The sequence below is a fragment of the Carcharhinus amblyrhynchos genome, chromosome 29 (genome assembly GCF_965287045.1).
Source record: "Carcharhinus amblyrhynchos chromosome 29, sCarAmb.v2.hapA, whole genome shotgun sequence".
In the NCBI taxonomy this organism is placed as follows: domain Eukaryota; kingdom Metazoa; phylum Chordata; class Chondrichthyes; order Carcharhiniformes; family Carcharhinidae; genus Carcharhinus; species Carcharhinus amblyrhynchos.
In genome coordinates, this window is record NC_137352.1 from 5,800,532 (window position 1) to 5,827,590 (window position 27,059).

The window sequence follows — 27,059 nt, forward strand, 5'->3', positions numbered from 1 at the left end:
TCGGAGTCAGTGTAGACTCGATGGGCTGAATGGACTCCTTCTGCACTGTAGGGATTCTATGATCTTTTGCATAGATACATCACTAATGATCCAATCTGTAGAAAACATGGACTGATGTGGTTTGGAGTGGACTATATGGTACTTATGACACACAAAGAGCTCCAAAGGTTCATACCAGTATTTATGTTCCATTCCTCTTCATCTCATCCAACAACATTCCCTTCTTTTCCTTGATCAGGCCTCCCTTTAAATACAAAGATGCGCCTTGTCTCAACCACTCCTTTTGACAGTGAGTTCCACATTTTTAACACTCCTGAGTAAAGAGGTTCCTCCTGAATTTCCCATTGGATTTATCAGTAACAATCGCCCACAAGTGTGAACATTCACTCCCAGTCTACCCTCTCAAACCTTTTCATAATCTTAAAGACTTGTGTCTGAGATTACAGGGATAGGGCAGGGAAGAGGGCCTGGGTAACATAATCTGTCAGAGAGAGAGAGACGGTGCTTACTTGATGGGCTGAATGGCCTCCTTCTACACTGGAGGGATTCTATAATTTTTGTGGATAAAATACAATTGTTCAGCAATTTCTCTGCGCAAGAAGTAAGGTAAAGTCACAGGTGACCATAGGCTGTTTTCCCCTTTGAGGAGGAGAGTTGATTAGTGATAATTTAACTTGAGCATTACCACACCTCAGGCAAGGGGCAAGGTTGAGAAGGTGGGGCCTTCATAAATAACTGTATCCAAATCCCATGTGCCCATCTGGTTCCCATAACCCTTTGCTTTCCTTTACCTTTAACCATCTATCCAACCTGTTGTTAAATGACAACATGGTTTCTGCTTCAGCCGCTGACAGCTTGTGAAAACCCTCTCAGATGTTGTCACCACAGTCCCTGGACAGCGAGACCTGGACTATCTATCAACAATACACAACAGCGTTGGAGAAATTCCACAGCAATGCCCCTACCCCATCCTCTGGATTCAGTGGGAGGCGTGATGTGGAGCTGCTGGCTTTGGACTGGGGTAAACACAGTAAGGAGTCTCACAACACCAGGTTAAAGTCCAACAGGTTTATTTGGTAGCAGACGCCACTAGCTTTCGGAGTGCTTGCTGCCCCTTCGTCAGGTGAGTGGGAGTTCTGACCACAAGCAGACTCTGTGATCAGAACTTCCACTCACCTGACGAAGGGGCAGCGCTCCAAAAGCTAGTGGCGTTTGCTACCAAATAAACCTGTTGGACTTTAACCTGGTGTTGTGAGACTTTTTTTGATGGGAGAACCATTGAACAAACACTAGAAATAAATAGTGGGGAAAGTGGAGACCAATTGGATAGTTCTTTCAAAAAACCAACATAGGCATAAAGGACTGAATGGCCTTTCCTGAAAAACGTCATTTGACAATTCTATAAAGCTGAGTTTTGTACACCCGTCAATCAAAGGATAATTATTTCTGTTTTTTAAAATGAAACTGTATCATTCACATTTGCTGACATTGAATTTCCTCTGCCACGTCTTTGTACATTCTAACTAATCAATAACCCTTTTGTTTCTCAGAATTATTTACTCAGTCTCCCGTTTTGGTTTTGTTTACTAATTGGGAGACTACTCCCTTTGGCTCAGTGTCCAGATCCTTGATGTCAGCAGTGAACAGAGGTGGTTTCAGACTGAACTGTATGGGATCCAGCTTGCAACCACCCTGAGATGCTTCGCATAACTCTAATTTTCTAACAAAGGATTGCACTGATTTGAAACGTTAGCTCTATTCTCTCTCCACAGATACTGTCAGACCTACTGAGATTTTCTGGCATTTTCCATTTATGTTTCAGATCCCAGCATCTGCAGTATTTTGCTTTCAATCCAGTTTTCTTTCTCCCCTTCGAACCAGCTTTCAATCCAAATTTTTACCCTCCCGTAATTCAAAATCCCTGAATGGAACCACAATTACACTCGTTGGGCGGCTGTTCATTTTGGGGAGTCAGTAGGAAGCTATTCAAACCAAGGGAATGCTGCAATGCCTGTAACCTCTCCCAAATACTGTGGTGTTCACGTTGTCATGAATTCTACATGCTCAGTTTGAGCACTGGAAGGGAGTTAATAGACCAGTAACAAGAAAAGATCCCAGAGGCAACAGAGCTGTGTTACCCCAACCCTCCCAACACACACTTAGATTTCCCTCCATGCAAAATACTCAAGAATCCATAGAATCCTACACGCAGAAGGAGACCATTCAGCCCATCGTATCAGCACCGGCCATGATCCCACCCAGAGCCCTATCTACCACACAAACCAGCCTCCCATCTATTGACTCTGTCTACACTTCCCGCTGCCTCGGCAAAGCAGCCAGGACCCCACGCATCCCGGACATTCTCTCTTCCACCTTCTTCTGCCAGGAAAAAGATACAAAAGTCTGAGGTCACGTCCCAGCCGACTCAAGAACAGCTTCCTCCCTGCTGCTGTTAGACTTTTGAATGGACCTACCTCCCATTAGGTTGATCTTTCTCTACACCCTAGCTATGGTTGTAACAATACATTCTGCATTCTCTCATCTTTTTCTCTATGAACGGTATGCTTTGTCTTTATCATGCGCAAGACACAATATTTTCACTGTGTGTTAATACATGTGACAGCAATAAATCAAATGAAAGTTACGCAGACAATGTGCAAACTCCACTCAGAGACCCAAACCAGGAATTGAACCCAGGTCCCTGGCACTGTGAAGTAGCAGTGCTAACCATTGTGTCACTGTACCACCCAATGATCTGTGTTATTATATCACCTTGAACTATCTCAGGATCTTGCAAAGCACTTTATGGCCAACTAAGTACTTCTAAAATGGATTCAGTCTTCCAATGTTAAGGAACATTGCAAACAAGTTATGCACAGCAAGCTGCCACAAATAGCAAGATGGTCCTGAACAAATCATTAGCTTTTCAGTGAAGTTGGTGAATGTCCTGGAGGTGGAGCAGGGCTCCTTAACTTTTTTTAACAAAAAAATATTTTTGTATCCATGTGAGGGCAGACAGAGCCTCAGTTAAAGAAAGACTACACCTCTGACACTGCAGCACTCCATTGGAAGTACCAGTCTCTCAGCTCAGCATTGGAGTATCAGCCTAAATTATACACACAGACTCAGGGGCAGGAATTGAACCCATTACCTTTAAGCCCAGTGGTAAGCATGCTGCTACTGGGCCACAGCTGAGGTCTTGGGGAAGTGTAGAAATGTTCCTGTTTAGGTATGAACAAAGCTAAGGGTTCCTGTTGGAAACCACACACCTATTAAATAAGGAGTGAACTGCCAGAAAACCTAAAATTTCCATACCACATCAAACACCAATTGTCTTAGACAACACAGGGAGGGAAAGTGGTAGCATAGTGGTATTGTCACTGGGCTGATGACCTAGGGTAGTGTTCTAGGGATGTAGGTTCAAATCCCAACACAGCTGATGCTGAAATTTGAATCCAATAAAAATCTAGAATTAAAAGTCTAACGATGGCCATGAAACATTGTCAATTGTTCTTTTATAAACTTCTATCAGGTCACCCCTCAGCCTCCTTCTTTCCAGGAGAACAATCCCAGTTTATTCAATCTCTCCTCCTAGCCAATACCCTCCATACCAGGCAACATCCTGGTAAATCTTGTCAGTACACCCTCCAAAGCCCCCATATCATTCTGGTAGTGTGGCAACCAGAATTAGACATGGGATTCCAAATATGGCCTAACCAATGTCTTATGTAAGTGTAACATAATTTACTAACTTTTATACTCAGTGCCCCGGCTGATGAAGGCAAGCATGTCACATGCCATCCCCCACCCTAACCCCATAACCCTGCATATTTACCATCACTAATCCACCTAACCCGCACATCTTTGGACTGTGGGAGGAAACCGGGGCACCCGGAGGAAACCCACACAGACACGGGGAGAACAGCGAGTGATCCGGAATTGAACCTGGGTCCCTGGCGCTGTGAGGCAGCAGCGTGAGGCAACAGTGCTAACCACTGTGCCACTTTGTCTGGCCTACACGTGACTCCAGATTTGACTCTTAAATGCCATTCAGTTAAAGGGCAATTAGGGATGGGTAATAAATGCTGGCCCACATTCCATGAATGAATTTTTTGAGTCACCAGCAGATTGGCACATCCCACAGGCTGCCATTCCAGCCAACACCTGCTCATTTACCACAAATGCAGCGACCTTGGAAAATTCTGTCCTTTTCTCCTCCCCCGCCACCCTTCCACCCCAGCACAATATTGTAACATCAAAATTAGAATCTCTAGTTTTGAGACAATTTCTTCTTTCACTGCTCTCACTTCTCAATCTAGTTTTGTCCATTTGAAGGGTTGTGGATAGTAACTTCACTTTACACTGTCTCAGGACTTGGCAGTTCAGAAGGTAGCATTCCATTCCAGGTAATGTGAGAAACACATGAGGAATGTGGTGTACAAGACAAGCCACTATCCTGAGATATACGAGTCCTCCCAATCCACGTAACCCTCTCCATACCTACAACCCACAGAGACCTCAGTGCGCATGCAATAGGGTGCCATTGAAAATCCAGAGCTTGAGGGTCAGGCAGTCAATGGTGGAATGACTGCGCTTAGTCTGATGTTGAGGGGGGGGCGCGGGGAGGTCTTCATATCTAGTCACATGAACTTTTATGATCTTATTGAGTGGCTGAACTGATTCAATGGGCTGAATGGTCTCTTGCTCCTGTGTGCTAAATCCGTTTGAACAGAAATGTCATTCTTGCGGGGTGCAGTCCCACATCAAGAATTGAACACAAAACTCACAGAGGACAACACTGCTGGAATACTGTAATGCTAGATTTTGGTTTGATTTGATTTATTATTGTCGCATGCATTAGCATACAGTGAAAAGTATTGTTACTTGCACACTATACAGACAAAGCATACCATTCATAGAGAAGGCAACAAGAGAGTGCAGAATGTAGTGTTATAGTCATAGCTAGGGTGTAGAGAAAGATCAACTTAATATGAGGTAGGCCCATTCAAAAGTCTGATGGCAGCAGGGAAGAAGCTGTTCTTGAGTTAATTGGTATGTGATCCCAGACTTTTGTATCTTTTTCCAACGGAAGAAGGTGGAAGAGAGAATGTCTGGCGTGCATGGGGGTCCTTAATTATGCTGGGCTGCTTTCCTGAGGCAGCGGGAAGTGTAGACAGAATCAATGGCTGGGAGGCTGGTTTGTGCGATGGATTGGGCTACATTCACAAGCTTTTGTAGCTTCTTGTGGTCTTGGGCAGAGCAGGAGCCCATACCAAGCTGTGATACAACTTGGGAGGTTCCAACTTTAGGATCGGATGTTAATGTGAGGATCCATCGACCCTCTAATTTGGACGTAAAAGAATCCTTGTCATTGATTGAAAGAAGAGCAGGAGAGTCAATGTTTTGGCCAATATTTATCTCTCAGTTAGTCTGTGTTTCATTACAACAGTGACTATACTTCAAATATAGTGCTTAAGCTGTACAGCACTTTGAGATGTGCTCTGGTTGTCAAAGGCGTAAAGACTTGCTTTTCTTCCTTCTTAATCAAAGTTTTCCAGGCTGTGAAGGAAAGTTCAGTGAGTGGCACATTGGTTAGCACTGTTGTGTCACAGTGCCAGGGACCTGGGTTCAATTCCAGCCTCGGGTCGCTGTGTGGAGTTTATCCATTCTTCCTGTATCTGCATGGGTTTCCTCCCAGACTCCAAAGATGTGCTGGTTAGGTGGATTGGCCGTGCTAAATTGCCCCTTAGTGTCTCAAGATGTGGAGGTTAGATGGACTAGCCATGGTAAATGTGTGGGGTTATGGGGATAGGGCCTGGTTAAGACGCTTTCTCAGAGTGTCAGTGCAGATATGATGGGCCGAATGGTCTCTTCTGCACTGTAGGGATTCTTTGATTCTAAGTTAAAGTGTATTTATCACTCACAAGCGAGGCTTATGTTAACACTGCAATGAAGTTACTATGAAATTCCTCTCGTCGCCATGCCCCGACACCTGTTTGGGTCAATGCACCTAACCAGCATGTCTCTTAGACTGTGGGAGGAAACCGGAGCACACAGAGGAAACCCACGTAGACACAGAGAGATCGTGCAAACTCCACACAGACAGTGACCCAAACCGGGAAGCGAACCCGGGCCCTAGCGCTGTGAGGCAGCAGCGCTAACCACTGTGCTACCATGCCGCCCTCTGACAAGACTGACAGCTGGTTTACAGATCTGACTCATATTGAGAGACAGCTGTTCCACCACATTTAAAAAGTTTGAGGTTTACAAGTTGTGATGTTCCCCAGGGTCAGGCAATCAATGCTCAGCAATGACTTGTATTTTGTAAATCCAAGGCCTGTGGGTGATCAACTTTGATTTTTGCCAAAATATCACAAATTCCCCTGAAGTCTTCGGACGTTTTGGGGTAAATTTCGACCTCTCACATGTCGGCTTGTTTTATTCTTTGTTTTATCCCCAGGGATTGGGTGTCAGGAAACAGACTGTCTCGTGATATTAATTTCTAACTCCTGTCCCCCCCACCCCAAAAGCGAAGCAGAAAGATCCAGGGAGGGATTTAAATAGAACAGGGCAACTGGACACACCTTCATCAACATGGACTCCATTTTAATTTGTAGTCAGCATGGACGCAGGCCTCAAGCCAACGGGTTCCTCATTAAATGTAAAGTCATCGGGAAGCCGTTGGGGAGGCGATGGCCTGGTGTTATTATCACTAGGCTATTAATGTAGAAACACAGCTAATGTTCTGGGGACCCTGGTTTGAATTCCACCACGGCAGATGGTGGAATTTGAATTCAATAAAAAATAACTGGAATTAAGGATCTACTGATGACCACGAAACCATTGTCAGATTGTCGGAAAAGCCCATCTGGTTTACTAATGTCCCTTTAGAGAAGGAAATCTGCCATCCTTACCTGGTCTGGCCTACTTATGACTCCAGAGCCACAGCAATGTGGTCGACTCTCAATTGCCCTCGGTCAACTAGGGATGGGCAATAAAGTCTGTAGTCACATACCAACCGACTCAAGAACAGCTTCTTCCCTGCTGCCATCAGACTGTTGAATGGATCTACCTTGCACTAAGTTGATCTTTCTCTATACCCTGGCTATGACTGTAACATTACATTCTCTCCTTCTCTATGAACGACATGCATTAGTATAGCAAGCAAGAAACAATACTTTTCACTGTACACTAATACATGTAACAATAATAAATCAAATCAAAATGCTGGCCAGCCAGCAACACCCATGTCCCCCTGAATGAATTAAAAGAAATTCCACTATTTTAAATTAAGGTCTGAACAAGGTGGGGGAGGGGGGAGGGGGGAGGGGGAGGTGTACTTCCTCGTGTACAATCTCTCCCACCCTCACAGACCTTCTTGCAAGTATGATCTTTCTGCTGTACACAGAGCCTGTCCCATGTAAAATGCTGTCCTGTGTGAGTGCTACATTTAGGTACCACAAGCTTGCTATAATGAGCAATGGAAGATTGACTGACTGCTGGTAAGGGACAACCTGTCAACGAACTCCCATATTCAGAAATTGTAAACGTCAAAACCTCACTCAGTTTTTGCAGCACAGAGCATCACTTAATCGTCTCTTTAAAATCAGCACAGGTGCGATCCCAAGTTTTCTGTGGATTAGACACCAAAAATCAACAAAAAGACACTTACTGAGGGTGAACTCATTGCTGAAGCCCTGAGATTGAGCTGCCTTGTAAATGTGAAGGAAAGGTTTCAGAGCAAGTCCCGACACCTGGAATATCTCACTGCCCTCGGAATGCTTCACTTGAAACTCAGGAATTGCAGTGAACACTCTGCTGAACAGGGGACTGTCCACACACTGTGCGTAAGAAACTGTCCTGGGTTTCAGCTGGGAATCAAAGTTGATGAACTAGTTTGACGTGTAAAGTTTTGCCTTTGTGTGCTGTGCATCCTGCCACGCCTGTTAGATATCTACCTGTGAGTGGCTACACCGATGAGGAAATAATTAACCTGTACATTGAAGTTTTAACAGATTCTTAAAGTAATAACACTAGCTTGTATTTATATAGCACCTTCAGTGGAGTAATGTCCCGAGGCACTTCACAGGAGCATTATCTGACAGAATCTGACAATGAAGCTCATTAAGACAGATGATGAGAGAGGTTTTAAAAGGACATCTCAAATGAGGCGTGAGGAGCAGCGAGGTGGAGAGTTTTAGGGAGAGAATTCAAGGGATTAAGACCTAGGCATCTGAAGGTATGGCCACCCAATGGGCTGTGGTGAAGAGTTTAAGTTTAAAGTTTATTTATTAGTGTGACAAGTAGGCTTACATTAACACTGCAATGAAGTTACCATGAAAATTCCCTAGTCACCGCACTCTGGCGCCTGTTTGGGTACACTGAGGGAGAATTTAGCATGACCAATGTACTTAACCAGCACATCTTTCGGACTGTGGAAGGAAACCCACGCAGACACAGGGGGAATGTGCAGACTCAGCACAGTGTCCCAAGCCAGGAATCGAACACAGGCGCCTGGAGCTGTGGAGCAGCAGTGTTAACAACTGTGCCATCGTGCTGCCTCTGCAGACAGCCCAGTAACAATAACATCAGTTAAGGCTGTGAGCTACAGAGAACATGATGTGAGAAAACTCTAAAAGGTACACTAACGTCACACCCCCAACGCAAATAGTATTTCTATAAATGTAGAGATCAGAAATTCACACAATATTCCAGACGTAGTCTCACCAAAACTCTGTCCAGTTGTAGCAGGATTTCTTTATTCCTGTTCTCCAGACATCTTGCAATAAAGTCTAATAAATTGCATAGCTCATTAATGTGAATAGGAACACTTGTTCCTCTTAGTCAACACTGATCTACCGGGTGGGGTGATGTGGACGACGATTAGGAGAGGGGGACAAAAAATGACATTGAAATGATAGTTCAAAAAAGTCAAAGATATTTTTCTAAATCACAAATCATTAGCGGCAGAAATTTTTTTTTTTTAATTCATTCATGGGACATGGACATCACTGGCTGGCCAGAATTTATTACCCATCGCTAGCTATGGTTCAGGAGTCACATGTAGGCCAGCGATTTCCTTCCCGAAAGGACCTTAATGATCCAGGTGGGTTTCTCCTGACAATTGACAATGGTTTCATGGTCATCAGTAGATCCTTAATTCCAGGTATTTTTTATTGAATTCGAATTCCACCATCTGCCATGGCAGGATTCAAACCCAGGTCCCCAGAACATTAGCTGAGTTTCTGGATTAATAGTCTAGCGATGGTACCACTAGGCCACTGCCTCCCCTCGGACATCCAGTGACCCACGGCAACGCTTTGGCGACTTGAATTCTAAATCACCATGACAGATGGTGAAATCTGATTTTGATAAAATTCTGCTATTAAAAGTCTAATGGTGATTGCAAAAAAAAATTGTCAATTGTCATAAAAACCCAACTGGTTCACTAATGTCCTTTAGGGGAGGAAATTTGCTGTCTTTACCCAGTCTGGCCCACAAGTGATTCCAGACCCAAAGCAATGTGGTTGACTCTTAAAATACCCTCGGAAATGGTTGAGCGAGACATTCAGTTCAAGGGCAGTTAAGAGCAGGAAACAAATGCCCAAATTGCCAGTTCCATTAACGAAGCATATAAAAATAATGGCCTCCTTCTGTGCTGGAAATGTTTGATTTTTTTTTTGATGGACAACCAAACATTTTTCACTTCTAGCATGTGGAACCGCTGAGTGAGACTGAAGGCAAGAGTAGGCTGCAGAGGCCATATGCATGGTATAGAGTGGGCAGCAAACATGGAGAGGAGCACAGAGAGACCCAGAACAATGGCTAGAAAGATCCACAAGTCCAAAGCTAGTGATGGACACCAGGTGAGTTAGGTAGACTCTCAAATAAACCAAATGAATGCACCAGGTAAAGAAGTTAACTTAATTTCAAAACATTATTTAATAAAAGCAGATGCTGGAATCTAAAACCAAAAGAGAAAATGCTAGAAAATCTCAGCAGGTCTGGCAGGAGAGAAAAGAGCTGACGTTTCGAGTCCAGTTGACCCTTTATCAAAGCTTTGGCACAGTGTTTAGCACTGTTACCTCTCAGTGAAGTCTACTTGTGACGTTAATGAATAAACTTTTTAAACTTCCTCCATTACTGAATCTGAGTTTAATATTCTGACTATTACTGATGCTGTGTTCAGTACATTTCCAGTGACCATTGTTCAACATATTATCACTGAATCTGCGATCAATACTCAATTAATGAACATTGTTCAAAATGATGACTTTTGCTGACCCTGTAACTAAATATAGTTTAATGGATTTAATTGTTTTATTAACTATTGAAACGTGAGGCAATGGAGCAGTGAGTCATTCTATTTACCAGCAGGTCTTGCGGTGTAATGGGTAGTGTCCCTGTCTCTGCACCAGAAACTGTGGGTTCAAGTCCAACCCCAGGACGTAACGAGTAAGGAACGTGTGTTCGTAATGTGACCAAACAGGATGAGAATCAACCTGCAAATCCCTCAACACGCATCAATGGCAGGAGATAAGAGGGCAAAGATTCCTGATCAGTTATGTGATGGAAAGAATATTAGAGTCTCTGCCATCACCATAGCTCCAGAATACAACAAGCATGTATAAGTGTATGTTTCCACAGCAGCACATGATTCCTGAGTGAATTGTAACACACTGTCCTCTGTTAACTGTCAGTCACATCCTCCATTTACCTATAGATGCTAATTGACTTTGTCTCCAGTGGAATTTTAGACCTTTAAAAGCAGGTTGGTGGCACAGCGGTTAGCACTGCTGCCTCACAATGCCAGGGACCCAGGTTCGATTCCTGGCTTGGGTCACTGTCCATGTGGAATTTATACATTCTCTCAATATCTGCGTGGGTTTCCTCTGGGTGCTCTGGTTTTCTCCCACAGTCCAAAAATGTGCTGGTTAGGTGCATTGGCCATGTTAAATTCTCCCTCAGCCTGAACAGGTGCCAGAGTGTGGCGACTAGGGGGTTTTCACAGTAACTTCATTGCAGTGTGAATGTAAGTCTACTTCTGACTCGTAAATAAACTTTAAACTTTTAATGTTTATAAAGAAAAGGCGCCAAAATGCAAATTCACTTGGGACACATTGCAGCAACTGTCCAAAAGATAACTAAAACCCTCCTGATGATCTGAGAGACTGCTGGCATTTACAAATTGGCTTTGCTACATTTTTCAGTCTTTCCCATAATTCTCAGAGAATTGTTTAGGTTTCAGAATCCTGCTAACGTAGAGACTGGAGTCAGGAAAATATCAGCGTGCCATTGGCGTCAGCTAGTGTGTGTGTAATATAGTACACACCTAATAGTCAACCTGAACAAATATGAAACCACTTCCCCTTCAGTGTAGATGAGATGTGGAGATGCCGGCGTTGGACTGGGGTAAACGCAGTAAGAAGTCTCACAACACCAGGTTAAAATCCAACAGGTTTATTTGGTAGCAAATGCCACTAGCTTTTGGGGCTTTGCTCCTTTGTCAGCTGAACTTCCCACTCACCTGACGAAGGGGCAAAGCCCCAAAAGCTAGTGGCGTCTGCTACCAAATAAACCTGTTGGACTTTAACCTGGTGTTGTGAGACTTATATCCTGTCATGGTATATCAGGCAAGAGCTACTGGGGATATTATCACTGGTGGTTACTGGCTGGCTTCACCCCCTGCACCTTATCCGACTGCTCCTCATCACAGAGTCTAAGCAGAAACCTGGGAAGGCTTGTTGAAAGTCTGACAACACCAGGTTTTAATCCAACCTGTTGGATTGTCATTGTTGTCAACCACTTCAGGTCTTGAACAGCAGGTTAGGTGTAAGGATTTGCATTCTAATCAGTAATCTCTAAACAGTCTGTGCTTTATATGCTCTGTCTGAGGCCAGAACTCTCCATTCACCTGACGAAGGGACTAACCCCGAAAGCTTGTGCGTTTACTGTCAAATAAATCGGTTGGATTAAAACCTGGTGTTGTCAGACTTTTTACTGTGTTTACGCCAGTCCAACGCCGGCATACCCACATCAAGGCTTGTTGACCAGGGGAACCATCACAGCAGCACCTAATTTCAATGTCCGCACATACATGCAGTGGACTGGGATGGGGAGGTGGTCAGGGGGGCCTGGGTTCAGGCAGGGTGGGCATCAGGATGTACTGCCCACATAAGAACATAAGAAATAGGAGCAGGAGTAGGCCATCTAGCCCTTCGAGCCTGCCCCGCCATTCAATAAGATCATGGCTGATCTGTTGTGGCTCAGTTCCACATTCCCGCCCTCTCCCCATAACCCTTAATCCCCTCGCTTATCAAAAACCCATCAACCCGCGTCTTAAAAATATTTAGCGAGGCAGCCTCCACCACTTCAACGGGCAGAGAATTTCAGAGATTCACCACCCTTTGAGTGAAGAAGTTCCTCCTCAACTCCGTTCTAAACCGCCCCCCCTTTATCTTGAGGCTGTGCCCCCTAGTCCTACTGTCCTTTCTGAGCGGGAAGAGCCTCTCCACCTCTATCCTATCCATCCCATTCATCATCTTATACGTCTCAATGAGATCTCCCCTCATTCTTCTAAACTCTAACGAGTACAAGTCTAGTTTATTCAGCCTCTCCTCATAGCTCAACCCCCTCAACTCCGGTATCAGCCTAGTAAACCTCCTCTGCACTCCCTCCAAGGCCAAAATATCCTTGCGTAAGTGCGGCGACCAAAACTGCACACAGTACTCCAGCTGCGGCCTCACCAATGCCCTATACAGCTGCAGCAAGACCTCCCTACTTTTATATTCAATCCCCCTCGCTATGAAGGCCAGCATCCCATTAGCCTTCCTGACCACTTGCTGCACCTGCAAGCTGGGTTTTTGCGACTCATGCACAAGGACCCCGAGGTCCCTCTGCACCGTCGCCTGCTGCAGTTTTTCCCCACGTAAGTAATAGTCCTTCCTACCATTATTCCTACCAAAGTGGACCACCTCGCACTTGCCAACATTAAATTCCATTTGCCATTTCCTGGCCCATTCGCCCAGCCTATCTAGATCCTTCTGCAGACTCTCCACACCCTCTGCGCAATTTGCCGTTCCACCAATCTTGGTGTCATCAGCAAATTTCGACACCATACACTCGGTTCCCTCCTCCAGATCATCTATATAAATGGTAAATAGCTGAGGCCCCAGCACCGACCCCATCATCCAAGGAGTTACAGCTCTGTTCTCGTGATCTCAGGACTGAGACCAGTTGGGTTCAGTAAGAAGTCTCACAACACCAGGTTATCTGATAGTAATCTCACAAGCTTTCACAAATGGTGTGCCTTTGTCAAGCGTGTGGCCATCTCTACATCATGACTGGATGAGTTAGACAGACTAACTTCAGTACGTAGGTTCACAACACCAGCTTAAAGTCGAACAGGTTTATTTGGTAGCCACAAGCTTTCAGAGCACTGCTCTTTCTTCAGGTGAGAACAGATGGCTACCACAGACCCGAACTCTGAGTAGCCAACAACTCCAAACAGTCACAGATTCACAGAGCGTTGCCTGGAAGGTGGAGATCCTGGGCTGAGAAAAGATTGACTCAGCTTGATGTTCGAATTGTACATCAATTCGGGCAAGTCCTACACTGAGTATGACGGGAGCAATGTCTCAATATTATCATCCTTCTCACTGAGAGCTGGGATCCTCCCAACTCAAAGGTATAAGTGCACCCCACCTGTACAAGTCTGAACAGATCTAGCACCTGTACAGGTGCGTGCACACCTTTCACCTGCACAGTTTAAAAGTTTGTTTATTCGTGTCACAAGTAGGCTTACATTAACACTGCAATGAAGTTACTGTGAAAATCCCCCAGTCACCACACTCCAGTGCCAGTTCAGGTGCACTGAGGGAGAATTTAGCACGGCCAATCAACCTAACCAGCACGTCCTTCAGACTGTGGGAGGAAACCGGAGCACCTGAAGGAAACCCACGGGGAGAACGCGCAAACTCCATACTGTGGCGCAAGCTGGGAATCAAACCTAGGTCCCTGGCGCTGCAAGGCAGCAGTGCTAACCACCGTGCCACCCATATGAGGGCACATTCCACCTGTACAGGAATGTGCAGATCTATCATCTGTAACGTATGATCACAGCTTCCACCTGTGAAGGTATGAAAGCACTTTCCACCTGAACAGGTAAGAGCACACCCCACTTGTAGAGGAATGTTGAGACTTCCTACTCAGAGTTGCATTACCCGGATACTGTGAACTTCTGTGTTTTGTACTGGGTCACACCACTAAGGATACAAACTGAACACGCTCTCTGTGTTATATGATCCATTAGTTTGTGTTGATGGTCACAGAGCTCGCAGGGTTAAAATCAGTTTTAAGAGCCAAATTGATCATTTTAAGGGAGATACATGACAGTCTTGACAATGGAAACAGTCTGTATCAGTCCAACACACTTTGCTCAGGTACAGAGAGAGGCATTAAAATGTTCACACAAAAGCAGCATGGATTCTCATTCCTGAATCGGTCGATTGTGCCTGGCCTGATTAAACCTCACTTTATATTTCTGGCATCTGTAAGTAACGGTAACCATTCCCTGAGTGGGCAGCATGGTGGCACAATGGTTAGCACTGCTGCCGCACAGCACAGGGACCTGGGTTCAATTCCCCGCTTGGGTCACCGTGTGTGGAGTTTGCACATTCTCCCTGTGTCTGTGTGGGTTTCAAAGAACAGCACAGCACTGGAACAGGCCCTTCGGCCCTCCGAGCCTGCGCCGCTCATGCGCGCCCTACTAGACCATTCGTTTGTATCCCTCCATTCCCAGGCTGTTCATGTGGCTATCCAGATCAGTCTTAAACAATCCCAGTGTGTCCGCAAACGTCTACAAAGATGTGTGTGTGAGGTTGATTGGCCATGTTAAATTGCCCCTTAGTGGCAGGGGGATTAGCAGTGTAAATATGTTTGTTACAGGGATAGGGTGGGACTGTTGTTGGTGCAGGCTTGAAGGGCCAAATGGCCTCCTTCTGTGCTGTAGGGATTCTATGACTGCAAAACATAGGATTAAAATTAAACCTTAATTAAAGATAATTTTAACCCGCAGAGCTCTTTGATGTTAATCTTCTGCTGGACTTTTCACAATCTTCTGAAAGTTCTGCTGTGTTTTTTAATCTCTGGAGGGCTGCGATTGTTTCTTTTGTAGATCTCTTGTTGTTTGTGGGTTTTCTTTGGTTTATTTCAAAAAGATGCTTTGGTAATTTCTGTTGGTCTTCAACTCCACCAGCAGGTGGCACACCTCACCAAGGGGACTGCATGGAATCTGCAAAGTGCTTACAGCACAGAATGGGGCCATTCGATCCATAGTGTCAATGCTGGCTCTCTACAAGAGCAATCCCACGAGACCCCGTACCTGTCCTGTTGCCAGAGACCTTTCGCCGCAGGTAATTACTCAACTCTCCTTTGAGATCCCTAACTGAATCCATCTCCACCGCAATCTCAGGCAGCTCATTCCAGATCCATAGAAGCTTCGAACCCCACAGCGCAGGACTTATGTAAACACAAGTGTGGGGAGACATTGACTTAGTGGTATTATCACTAGACTATTAATCCAGAAACTTGGCTAATGTTCGGGGGACCTGAGTTCAAATCCTGCCACGGCAGATACCTGGAATTAAGAATCTACTGATGACCATGAAACCATTGTTGATTGTCTGAAAAACCCATCTGGTTCACCAATATCATTTAGGGAAGGAAATCTGCTGTCCTTACCTGGTCTGGCCTACATGTGACTCCAGAGTCACGGCAATGTGTGTATGTGGGAGGGAAGGGGGTCACTGCCAAATGAAGGTCATGTGGTGAAACCTCACATACTTCCGTCCATTGCTGATGGTCCTTGGAGTGAGCTGTGGGTAAGACAAGTGGTGATGGCGGAAACTGAACAATTTAAATCCACCACGGCAAGAGTGCCGGATATTGAGGAGAAACTGGGGGCAGAATAATGTTTATAACCGGACTGGCAAAGTTGGCCTTAACTGGGGGCATAGGCAGGATTGGTGACCCTAGTGTTGGGGAGTGGGTAGGGTAAATTGCCATGGCTTCTTGCTCCTGATCACCACGCGGTAAATCTGGTCAGAAAGTGAAAGGAGGGGGGGCAACAAGTGAGGACACAATTATGATGCCTCTCATGGTTACACTCAATGGGTGGAATTCTGTGGCCTTTCCCGCTGGTGGGATCTGCCAGTCCCGGAGAAGGAGACTCCCTGCGGAAGGTTTTCCAGTGGCAGGGAGGGCAAAGCATACAAAACGGCATAGACCTGACGGTAGAGGAAGATCCCACAGGCAGCCAATCGTGAGCCATCTCCATCACTGGCCAATATCTAACAAGACTGAAGTGCAGCTGTTATAGTGAGATATCGGATAATCAAAAATCAAACAAGATTGCATTTCGATAACACCTATCACCACCTCAGGATGTCACAAGTGTTTTGTAGTCAATCAAGTAATTCTTAAAGAGGTTTTAATTTCAGAAAGGTGCCAGCCAATTTATGCACAGCAAGCTCCCACAAGAATTGTATAGATGTGACTGTGTGTTCAGAGAATGACTTGCAACTCAGCACCGGCCATACGAGGTTAACTTTGCTAAATGCTTTCTGGTAGGAGGCCAAATGTACAAAGAATTCCCACCCACTACACCCTCATTTCACTCTTACTGGAATGATTGTGGGAGGCATTCCTAATTCATATTTTAAGCAAATTACCACAACCAGTATTGAAGGTGATTGGCAAGTCATGTTGCAGCATCCAGGAGGGCTTCTTGAAAAAGAACTAGGGAAGCGACCATACTGAGGAATGAGCCCAGCCAGGTGGGCGATGTTTCAGGAGGGGAGCAGTTCAGGAACAGTGACCACAATTCAGTGAGCTTTAAGGTACTGATGGATAAAGGTAAGTGCAGTCCTCAAGTTAAGATGCTAAATTGGGGGAAGGATAACTACAACAATATTAGGCAAGAACTGAAAAATGTAGATTGGGGAAAGATGTTTGAGGGCAAATCAACATCAGGCACGTGGGAGGTTTTCAAGTGTAAATTGATAGAGATTGAGGATCGGCACATTCCTGTAAGGATGAAGGTAAATATGGCAAGTTTTGGGAACCTTAGATAATGAGAGATATTGTGAGCCTAGCCAAAGAGAAAAGGGAAGCATTTATCAAAGTTAGGAGTCGGGGAACACACGAAGCAAGTGTGGAATATAAGGAAAGCAGAAAGAAACTTAAGCAAGGAATAAGGAGGGCTAAAAGGGGTCACAAAGAAACATTGGCCACAGGATTAAGGAAAATCCCAAGGCTTTTTATATATATGTAAAGAGCAAGATGGTAGCCAGGATGAGGGTTGGCCCACTCAAGGACAAGGGAGGAAATCTATGCATGGAGCCAAAGGAAATGGGCAAGGTATTAAATGAGTTCTTTGCATCAGTATTCACCAGAGAAGGACTTAATGGATGATGACTCTGGGAAAGGATGAGTAGATAGTTTGAACCATGTTGAGATTGAAAAAGAGGTGGTATTGGGGTTCTTGAGAAACATTAAGGTAGACAAGTCCCCAGGGCCCGATGGAATATACCCCAGAATACCAAGAGGGACAAGGGAGGAAATTCTAGGGCCTTGAGAGAAATCTTTGTATCCTCACTAGCTACAGGGGAGGTCCTAGAGGATTGGAGAATAGTCAGTGTTGTTCCTTTGTTTAAGGGTAGCAAGAATAATCCAGGTAATTACAGGCCAGCGAGCCTTACATCAGTGGTAGGGAGATTATTGGAAAGGATTCCTCGAGACAGGATTTATTCCTACTTGGAAATAAGTGGACATATTAGCGAGAGGCAACATGGTTTCATGAAAGGGAGGTTGTATTTCATGAACTTGATCAAGTTTCTCGAGGAAGTGAGGAAGATGATTGATGAGGGTAGGACAGTGGATGTTGTCTATATGGACTTCAGTAAGGCCTTTGACAAGGTCCCCCATGGCAGACTGATGCAAAAAGGTGAAGTCGCATGGGATCAGAGATGAGCTGGCAAGGTGGATACAAAACTGGCTCAGTTAAAGACAGAGTATAGAGGTGGAAGGGTGTGTTTCCGAATGGAGAGCTGTGACAGGTGGTGTTCCTCAGGTATCAGTGCTGGGACCTTTGCTGATTGTAATATATATAAATGATTTGGAGAAAATGTAACTGGTTTGATTAGTAAGTTTGCACTCCACACAACAGTTGGTGGATTTGTGGATAGCGATGAGGACCACCAGAAGATACAGATCAATTGGAAACTTGGGCAGAGAGATGGCAGATGGAGTTTAATCTGGACAAATGTGAGATAATGCATTTTGGAAGGTCTAATACAGATAGGAAATATACAGTAAATGGCAGAATCCTTAAGAGTATTGCTAGGCAGAGGGATCTGGGTGTACAGGTACACAGGTCACTGAAAGCGGCAATGCAAGTGGAAAAAGTAGTCAAGAAGGCATATGGCATGCTTACCTTCATTGGCCGGGGCGTTGAGTTTAAAAATTGGCAAGTCATGTTGTAGCTTTATAGAATCTTAGTTAGGCTGCACTTGGAATATAGTGTTCAATTCTGGTTGCCACATTACGAAAAGGATGTGTGGGCTTTGGAGGGGGTACAGAAAAGATTTACCAGGATGTTGCCTGGTATGGAGGGCATTAGCTATGAGGAGAGGTTGGAGAAACTTGGTTTGTTCTCACTAGAACGACAGAAGTTGAGGAGTGACCTGATAGAAGTCCACAAGATTATGAGGGGCATGGACAGAGTGGATAGTCAGAAGCTTTTTCCCAGGGTGGAAGAGTCAATTACTAGGGGGAAATAGGTTTAAGGTGCGAGGGGAAAGATTTAAAGGAGACGTACGAGGCAAGTTTTTTTTTATGCAGAGGGTAGTGGGTATCTGGGGATAGTAGTGGAAGCAGATACGATAGTGAGTTTTAAGAGGCATCCTTGACAAATACATGAATAGATTGGGAATAGAGGGATACGTTCCCCGGAAGGGTAGGGGGTTTTAGTTCAATCGGGCAGCATGTTTGAGAGGGGGAATTTCTGAGGTCAGGGCCTAGTGAGTTGAAACTACAGCACTCCAGCTGGAGCCTGACCAATGTGTGCATTCATAGTGTGTTCAGCATCAGGAGGTAGTGATGCTGTCACTGCAGGATCCTAAGAATTCTACTGTTACTCAGAGAAAGTCAGTTTGATTCCTAAGAAAATGAAAAAATGCTCTACTTGCTTGGGATTTCCCTCTCAAGGCAAGGGGAAGTCCGTCCCAATCGAGAACATACACTGCTCAAGTGTTTCTCTGCGAGGTCTCATCAAATAAAATTGTGGGAAATAGAATTGTCAATCCTCCTGGAATCTTCCATAAATAACTGTTAATCTCCAAGGTGGGTAAGGCCCAAGGGAAAGCCATTTGCACAATAATAGGTTCTGTTTACTTTAAACAGTTTTTAAATACACAGTTTTATTACTGATAACCAATCCAACATGCAGAAGATCCCAGAATCAACAGGGGAGAATTGAAGAGAGTGGGGGTCAATGGGTGCTATTCGGATTGGCGGTTGGTGACTAGTGGGGTGCCCCAGGGGTCGGTGCTGGGGCCTCAGCTATTTACCATTTATATAGATGATCTGGAGGAGGGAACCGAGTGTAGGGTGTCGAAATTTGCTGATGACACCAAGATTGGGGGAAAGGCAAATTGTGCGGAGGGTGTGGAGAGTCTGCAGAAGGATCTAGATAGGCTGGGCGAATGGGCCAGGAAATGGCAAATGGAATTTAATGTTGGCAAGTGTGAGGTGGTCCACTTTGGTAGGAAGAATGGTAGGAAGGACTATTACTTACGTGGCGAAAAACTGCAGCAGGCGACGGTGCAGAGGGACCTCGGGGTCCTTGTGCATGAGTCGCAAAAACCCAGCCTGCAAGTGCAGCAGGTGGTCAGGAAGGCGAATGGGATGCTGGCCTTCATAGCGAGGGGGATTGAATATAAAAGTAGGGAGGTCTTGCTGCAGCTGTATAGGGCATTGGTGAGGCCGCAGCTGGAGTACTGTGTGCAGTTTTGGGCGCCGCACCTGCGCAAGGATATTTTGGCCCTGGAGGGAGTGCAGAGGAGGTTTACTAGGCTGATACCGGAGTTGAGGGGGTTGAGCTATGAGGAGAGGCTGAATAAACTAGGCTTGTACTCGTTAGAGTTTAGAAGAATGAGGGGAGATCTCATTGAGACGTATAAGATGATGAATGGGATGGATAGGATAGAGGTGGAAAGACTCTTCCCGCTCAAAAAAGACAGTAGGACTAGGGGGCACAGCCTCAAGATAAAGGGGGGGCGGTTCAGAACGGAGTTGAGGAGGAACTTCTTCACTCAAAGGGTGGTGAATCTCTGGAATTCTCTGCCCGTTGAAGTGGTGGAGGCTGCCTCGCTAAATATTTTTAAGAAGCGGGTTGATGGGTTTTTGATAAGAGAGGGGATTAAGGGTTATGGGGAGAGGGCGGGAAAGTGGAACTGAGCCACGACAGATCAGCCATGATCTTATTGAATGGCGGGGCAGGCTCGAAGGGCCAGATGGCCTACTCCTGCTCCTATTTCTTATGTTCTTATGTTCTTATGTTCTTATGAATGTTTCTTATGTCCTCATGAATGCACAAACCTCGTCACTGTCATTCCTGGACTACACGCAAACAGGGAACTGACATCTGGCTGTAAGTACCAAAGTTACAACTGCAAAACAGAGGCTGTGCATTGTCTCCCCAAAGCCTATTCACTATCCAGTGGTTAGCACTGCTGCCTCATGGCGCCAGGAACCTGAATTCAATTCCCAGCCTCGGGTCACTGTCTGTATGGAGTCTGCACATTCTCCCCATGTCTGCGTGGGTTTCCTCCGGGCGCTCCGGTTTCCTCCCACAGTCCAGAAGAAGGGTGCACAGGCCGTGCTAAATTCTCCCTCAGTGTTCCCAGAGCAGGCACCGGATTGTGGCGACCAGGGGATTTTCACAGTAACTTCATTGCAGTGTTAAGGTAAGCCTACTTCTGACACTAATAACAGATAAATAATAAATTTTATAAACAAGTTACAAGTCAGGAGTATAATGGAATACTCTCCACTTGCCTGAATGGGTGCGGCTCCAACAACACAAGAAGCTTGACACCATCTGGCACAAAGCAGCCCCGCTTGATTGTTTGTGTACCCTGTGATGGGCAGTCATTCTGTCCTGTGTATACCCTGGCCCAGTGTCTGTCAGGGTAGAATCCAACTCCCCGTGACCCTGAATTGGAGGAAGCATTGAAGTGTTAATGGAATGAGTTTTAATGGTAAGACTGGAAGTGTAGCCTCCAATCCAGCTGGTGAAGGGATTCCAGAACACAAGTATTCCCCCTAAAAGGGAAGCAATTGGAATGGCTCAAAGAGGAAAGAGATCCCCACACTGAGGTTCTCCTGGATATTGAGGTAGGAATTCATTCAAATCAACTCCCCTCACATTTGAAGTGTTTGAATTTTTTTCCATTGGACAAAGACCATAAAAATGATTTATATTTATTTACCACCCTTAGACTGGTAAAGTCATAGAATTCCTACATTGCAGAAGGAGGCCATTCAGCCCATTGAGTCTGCACCAACAATACTCAAACCCAGTAATCCCATAAATTTACCTTGCTAGTACCCCTGACATTGACAGACAATTTAGCTTGGCCACCTAACCCACATATTTTTGGAGCGTGGGAGGAAACTGGAGCACCCGGAGGTAACCCACGCAGACATGGGGACAATGTGCAGGTTCCACACAGACAGTAATGAGAGGCCGGAATTGGGTCAGGTCCCTGGCACTATGAGCAGCGGTGCTAACCACTCTGCTGCCCCAGATATCCCCAGGTCCTTCACGGGTGTGTTATCAACCAATTTGACTCATCCATTTATGGAGATATTTGGACAGGTGAGCAAAAGATAAAGGTTTTAAGGAGATTGTCAAAGGAGGGGAGAGGATTGAAAGGCTCAGGGAGATAATTCAGCTGTTTAGGGCCTTGATACCTACAGGCAGGGCCAAAAATGGTGGAGTAATTAAAGACAGGGATGTATCAGAATTGGAGGAGCGCAGAGATAATGGAGAGTTGTCGGGCTGGCGACGGTGACAGAGATAGAGGAGCGAGGAGAGGCCAGGGAGGAATTTGAAAACAGGAATGAGAACTTTAAAATGAAGGAGTTGCTGGACCGGGTGTAAATGTGGGTCAGCGAGCACAGAGCTGGTAGGGGAATGAGACTATCTGCAAGTTAATATAGGAGCAGCAGGGTTCTGGATGAGTTTGAGTTTACACAGGGTAGGAGTCTGGGCAGGACAGTGTTGGAACAAGAGGTCAGTCCATCGGGGAGCCGTTTTGGGGAGAGGAGGGTGTCAGGCCACTCACAGTCCCGGTCATGTTGATATGTTTCTTCAGCCAGCTCTGTGCGGGTTAGAAAGCTTTGTCTCCAGGGCAACAATGAATTCAAACAACATTTGCTGACACTTCTCAATCCAGCTGTGGGTAATTTTAGTTGCCATGTGACCATGTCTGATAGCGGGCTTCGAATTCTGGGCTGGGTTTAAGTTGGACACCTGCTGCTTACTGTAACTTTAGAGCACACACATTTAAAAAGATTTCTGTTGCTCCTTACCTCCCGATTGCATTCCCTCTGCATCACCCGTTCGAAATAACTGTTACTCTGATTGTGCGCAAAACCAAAAAAAAACCCTGCATTTTTCACCACATTAATACAATGTCTACAAGGGCAGGTCAGAGGCTAGGAATACTGCAGAATAACTCACCTCCTGATGCCCCAGAGCCTGTCCACCATCTACAAAGCACAAGTCAGGAGTGTGATGGAATAATCCCCCCTTGGCTGGTTGGGTGCAGCTCCAACTAACACAAGCAGCTCAACACCATCCAGAACAAAGCAGCCAGCTTGATTGGCACCATATCTACAAACATTCAATCCCTCCACCACCGGCGCTCAGTAGCAGCAGTGTGTACGATCTACAAGATGCACTACAGCAATTCAAAGAGCCTTAGACCTTCCAAACCCACGACCACTTCCGTCTAAATGGACATTGGCAGCAGATACATGGGAACACCTCCGGCAACTTCCCCTCCAAACCACCCACCATCCTGACTTGGAAATATATCGGCCATTCCTTCGCAGTCGCTGGGTCAAAATTCTGGAATTCCCTCCCTAAAGGCTTCTGGGTCAACCCGCAGCACGTGGACTGCAGAGGTTTAAGGCGGCAGCTTCTCAAGGGCAATTAGGGATGGGCAATAAATGCTGGCCAGCCAGCGACACCCACGTCCCATGAATGAATAAAAAATCATCCATGACTACTGAGCATCTTAAAGCAGCTTTCTACAAATAAAATACTTTAGAAATGTGATTGCTGTTGTATTGTAGAAAATTCTCCAATTTGCAAGATTCCATGAACAGGAAGAAGATAATGACCAGATAATTTGTTTATTAGTGGTGTTAGTTGAGGGAATAATATTTCCAGACACCGGGATGAGCAATGTTGCTCTTCTTTAAGATGTGGTGTAGTGGTTAATGTTCACCTGCGATGTGGAAACTCACTTCACTTTTAATAGTTTGCTAGAAAGTCAGCACTTCTGACATGGCAGCATTGTGGAGTCAGTCTGGATGATGTGCTTATGTCCACGAAATGACTCCAAGGCAAGAGTCTTATCAACTGAGTCATGCCTGATACAAAACCATTTATGCACAGGTAGCAAAGTTAACATTGCCTGCTTTACAAAAGTCCCTTACCTCTGTCATATCTATAGAGGTTCTGTAATATGTAAGGCTTGAGGGCAAGAGTAGACCATTCAACCCAACAAGCCTGTTTCACCCATCACTTAGAACATGACTAATCCGTATCACAAACCCTCGAGACTGATTTGTGCCGACTCTCAATTTTGTTTCGTTGAACGGAGTGAAAAATCAGGCGAGTCCAACAAAAGGCATCCCCCATCCACTGCGTCACCATCCATCGAGTAGAATATTCTCCTGCGCCTACGAACGGGTTAACGCTGCGGCTGATTTTTGACTTCAAGGTCGGGTTAGGTAGGTAAGGGAGGGAGGCAGGAAAGTGGAGTTCAAACCACATTCAGATCAGTATGATTTGATTGATTGGCAAAGCAAGCTTAGTGGACCAAATGGCCTACTCCTGCTTCCATTTCTTATGAATGTCAGAACACCACTCCCTAATCCTCATATCCCTTGTTGGGGACAAGTTTTCATCTTGATTGGGGTTAAAATATCTGAGCAAAATCAAACCCCTCCAAATTCCTGAGCCACCCTGCACTGCATCCTTTGATAATCAGTTAAATATTTAAAGAAAAAGAATGCCTCAGTTACTGGGATTAACAACCTGACAAATTCAGCCACTGAGCTGTCCGGATCTCTTCCACTTTTGCTGATTTTCAATTCATTCCTGGGACGCATCAATGAAAGGTCAACGTTTATTGCCCAACATAATGGTTACACAGGAGGTAGAGAAAGTTCACCTTCTTCATAAACACCACAATCCACGTGTTATTCCTCTTGGTGGCTTCAGAAAACTGAGTGCCTTGCTAGGCCAGAGAAGGGAGTTAAGAGTCACATTGGCAAGGGGAACATAGAACACTACAGCACAAACAGGCCCTTCGGCCCACAAGTTGCACTGATCATATCCATACCTACCAGGCCATAGAACTATCTATAACTCCCAATCCCATTAAATCCCATGTACTCATCTAGACGTCTTTTAAAGGACCCCAGCGAGTTCGCCTCTACCACCGACGGCAGCCGATTCCACTCACTCACCACCCTCAGTGAACAACTTACCCCTCACATATGTCAATCCATCAGCAATTGCATCCTTTGCCAATTACATTGTTAAGACAATTACATGATAACTTCAATCAGACCATTGAGGTTGGCCTATTCATAGAATCATAGACTCCCTACAGTGTAGGAAGTGGCCATTTGGCCCATCGAGCCTGAACCAACAACAATCCACCTAGGCCCCCACATATTTACCCCACTAATCCCTCTAAGACTACACATCCCGGGACACTAAGGGGCAATTTGACATGGCCAATGCACCTAACCTGCACATCTTTGGACTGTAGAGCGCCCGAAGGAAACTCAGGCAGACGCAGGGAGAGCGTGCAAACTCCACACAGACAGTGAACCAAGCCAGGAATTGAACACAGGTCCCTGGAGCTGTGAGGCTGAGGTGCTAACCACTGTACCACCATGCTGTCCCATGGAGTATAAACTCCCTGATTAAGGATCTACAGTTAGTTTGCTGTGTTGTACTAATGTTTGTAGATTGTGTATTTAGAGGGCAATGCTCTGGAAAGCTATAACTGACAATGAACTCTTCCTAAATAGAAGTAATTATAGGTTATTGATAAATGGATGGCATTAGCCATTGGTAATGTATCTTGCATATTCGTATTTTAAATATTTATAACTGTTTTTATAATAATGTATTTGTAATAAACAAAAGAAATCCCTGACTAAGGATCCAATTAATGGGCCAATCAGAAAGTCTTAGCCTTGTACTTAACAGAGTGCTGACTGCTGGAACTCTGTGTACTGCTGTTAGAATTTGTAAAGAAAGGGATTTTGGTGAAGGGTCTTCAGTCTTCGAGGACATATTACAATTATTAAAGTAGGTGATGATCATTGTAAATGAATGCAGCTGGAACAGTTGGGTGTGGGAAAGTGATAAGTTGTTACTATGGCTGAATAAACTTGCTGAAGGTAAAAGACAAGTATACACTAATTTTGGAATTTTATTCCCCATCCCTAAATTGCTCTTGAATTTAATGCCCTGATAGGCCATTTCTGGGGCATTTAAGAGTCAACCGCATTGCTGTGGATCTGAAGTCACCTGTAGACCAGACCAGTTAAGGATGGCAGATCTCCTTCCCTATTTATTTATTCATTCATCACAGGTAGGCTAATATTAACACCGCGATGAAGTTACTGTGAAAATCCCCTGGTCACCACACTCTCGGGTACACTGAGGGAGAATTTAGCATGAACAATTCACCTAACCAGCACGTCTTTGGACTGCGGGAGGAAACCAGACCACCCAGAGGATTCCCACGCAGACACAGGGACCCTTTTATTCCAATGACTGGGAAAGTGGGTGTCTTTCGGATCAAACCAAATAAACAAACTTACATTACATTCGGACAAAGAAAAAGGGGGCGGCTCCCCAAAAGGAGGGGGGAACGGCCCAAACAGAAACAAAAGGTACAAAGGAAACTTAAGACACGTCAAATCAAAATGTGATTATTGGGGTCTATAAGGCACCTCAGCCCCTGCGGTGCTCAATGGGCACAGACTTTTTTTTTGATTTTGAATATGCAAACTTCACAGTGACCCAAGCCAGGAATTGAACCCAGGTCCCTGGCGGGGGTGAGGTAGCAGCACTAACCACTGTGCCACCATGCCACCCCAAAAGACATTAATGAACCAAAGGAAGTTTTATGACAATTGACAGTAGCCTCATGGTCATTTTAATTCCACAATTTTTTATTGAATTAAAATTTTACCACCTGCCCTAGATCCCCAGAGCATTACCCTAGGTCTTTGATACAGTGACAATATCACAACGCTAGCACTTCCCCTTAAGTTAATGACATCTAGGCCAAGACTGGTCTAGGACAACAGGATTCCTTCCCCTAGGGGACATTCATGAAGCAGTTGGAACTTTATTACCAACAGCTTCATGGTCACTTAGTGAGGCGGACTTTTTACATTCAGGTTTTATTAAAACTGGATTCAAATCCTTCAATTATCACAATGGGTATTTAAACCCATGTCCTCTGGACTAACTGTTCAGATCCTTTGATTATTAATACAGTAAATAGCCACTACACCATCAAACCAGATATGTGCAGCATCTTAATGACCCAACACGGTGGCACAGTGGTTAGCAGTGCTGCCTCACCACGCCATGGATCTGGGTTTGATTCCCAGCTTGGGTTACTCTCTGTGCAGAGTCTGCACACTCTCCCCGTGTCTGCGTGGGTTTC

At 45.2% G+C, this 27,059-nt stretch overlaps 1 protein-coding gene across 1 annotated transcript in view; it reads right to left on the reverse strand.

Moving 5' to 3' along the window:
* LOC145359930 (transmembrane protease serine 13-like) overlaps nt 1-7,901 on the reverse strand; it is a 56,560-nt gene extending 48,659 nt beyond the window's left edge. Inside the window, exon 1 of the mRNA XM_080214800.1 lies at nt 7,673-7,901. Within this exon, the coding sequence (XP_080070926.1) occupies nt 7,673-7,687 (15 nt within the window). The 5' untranslated portion in view covers nt 7,688-7,901. The remainder of the gene's footprint in view (nt 1-7,672) is intronic.
* Between the last annotated feature and the right edge of the window lie 19,158 nt (nt 7,902-27,059).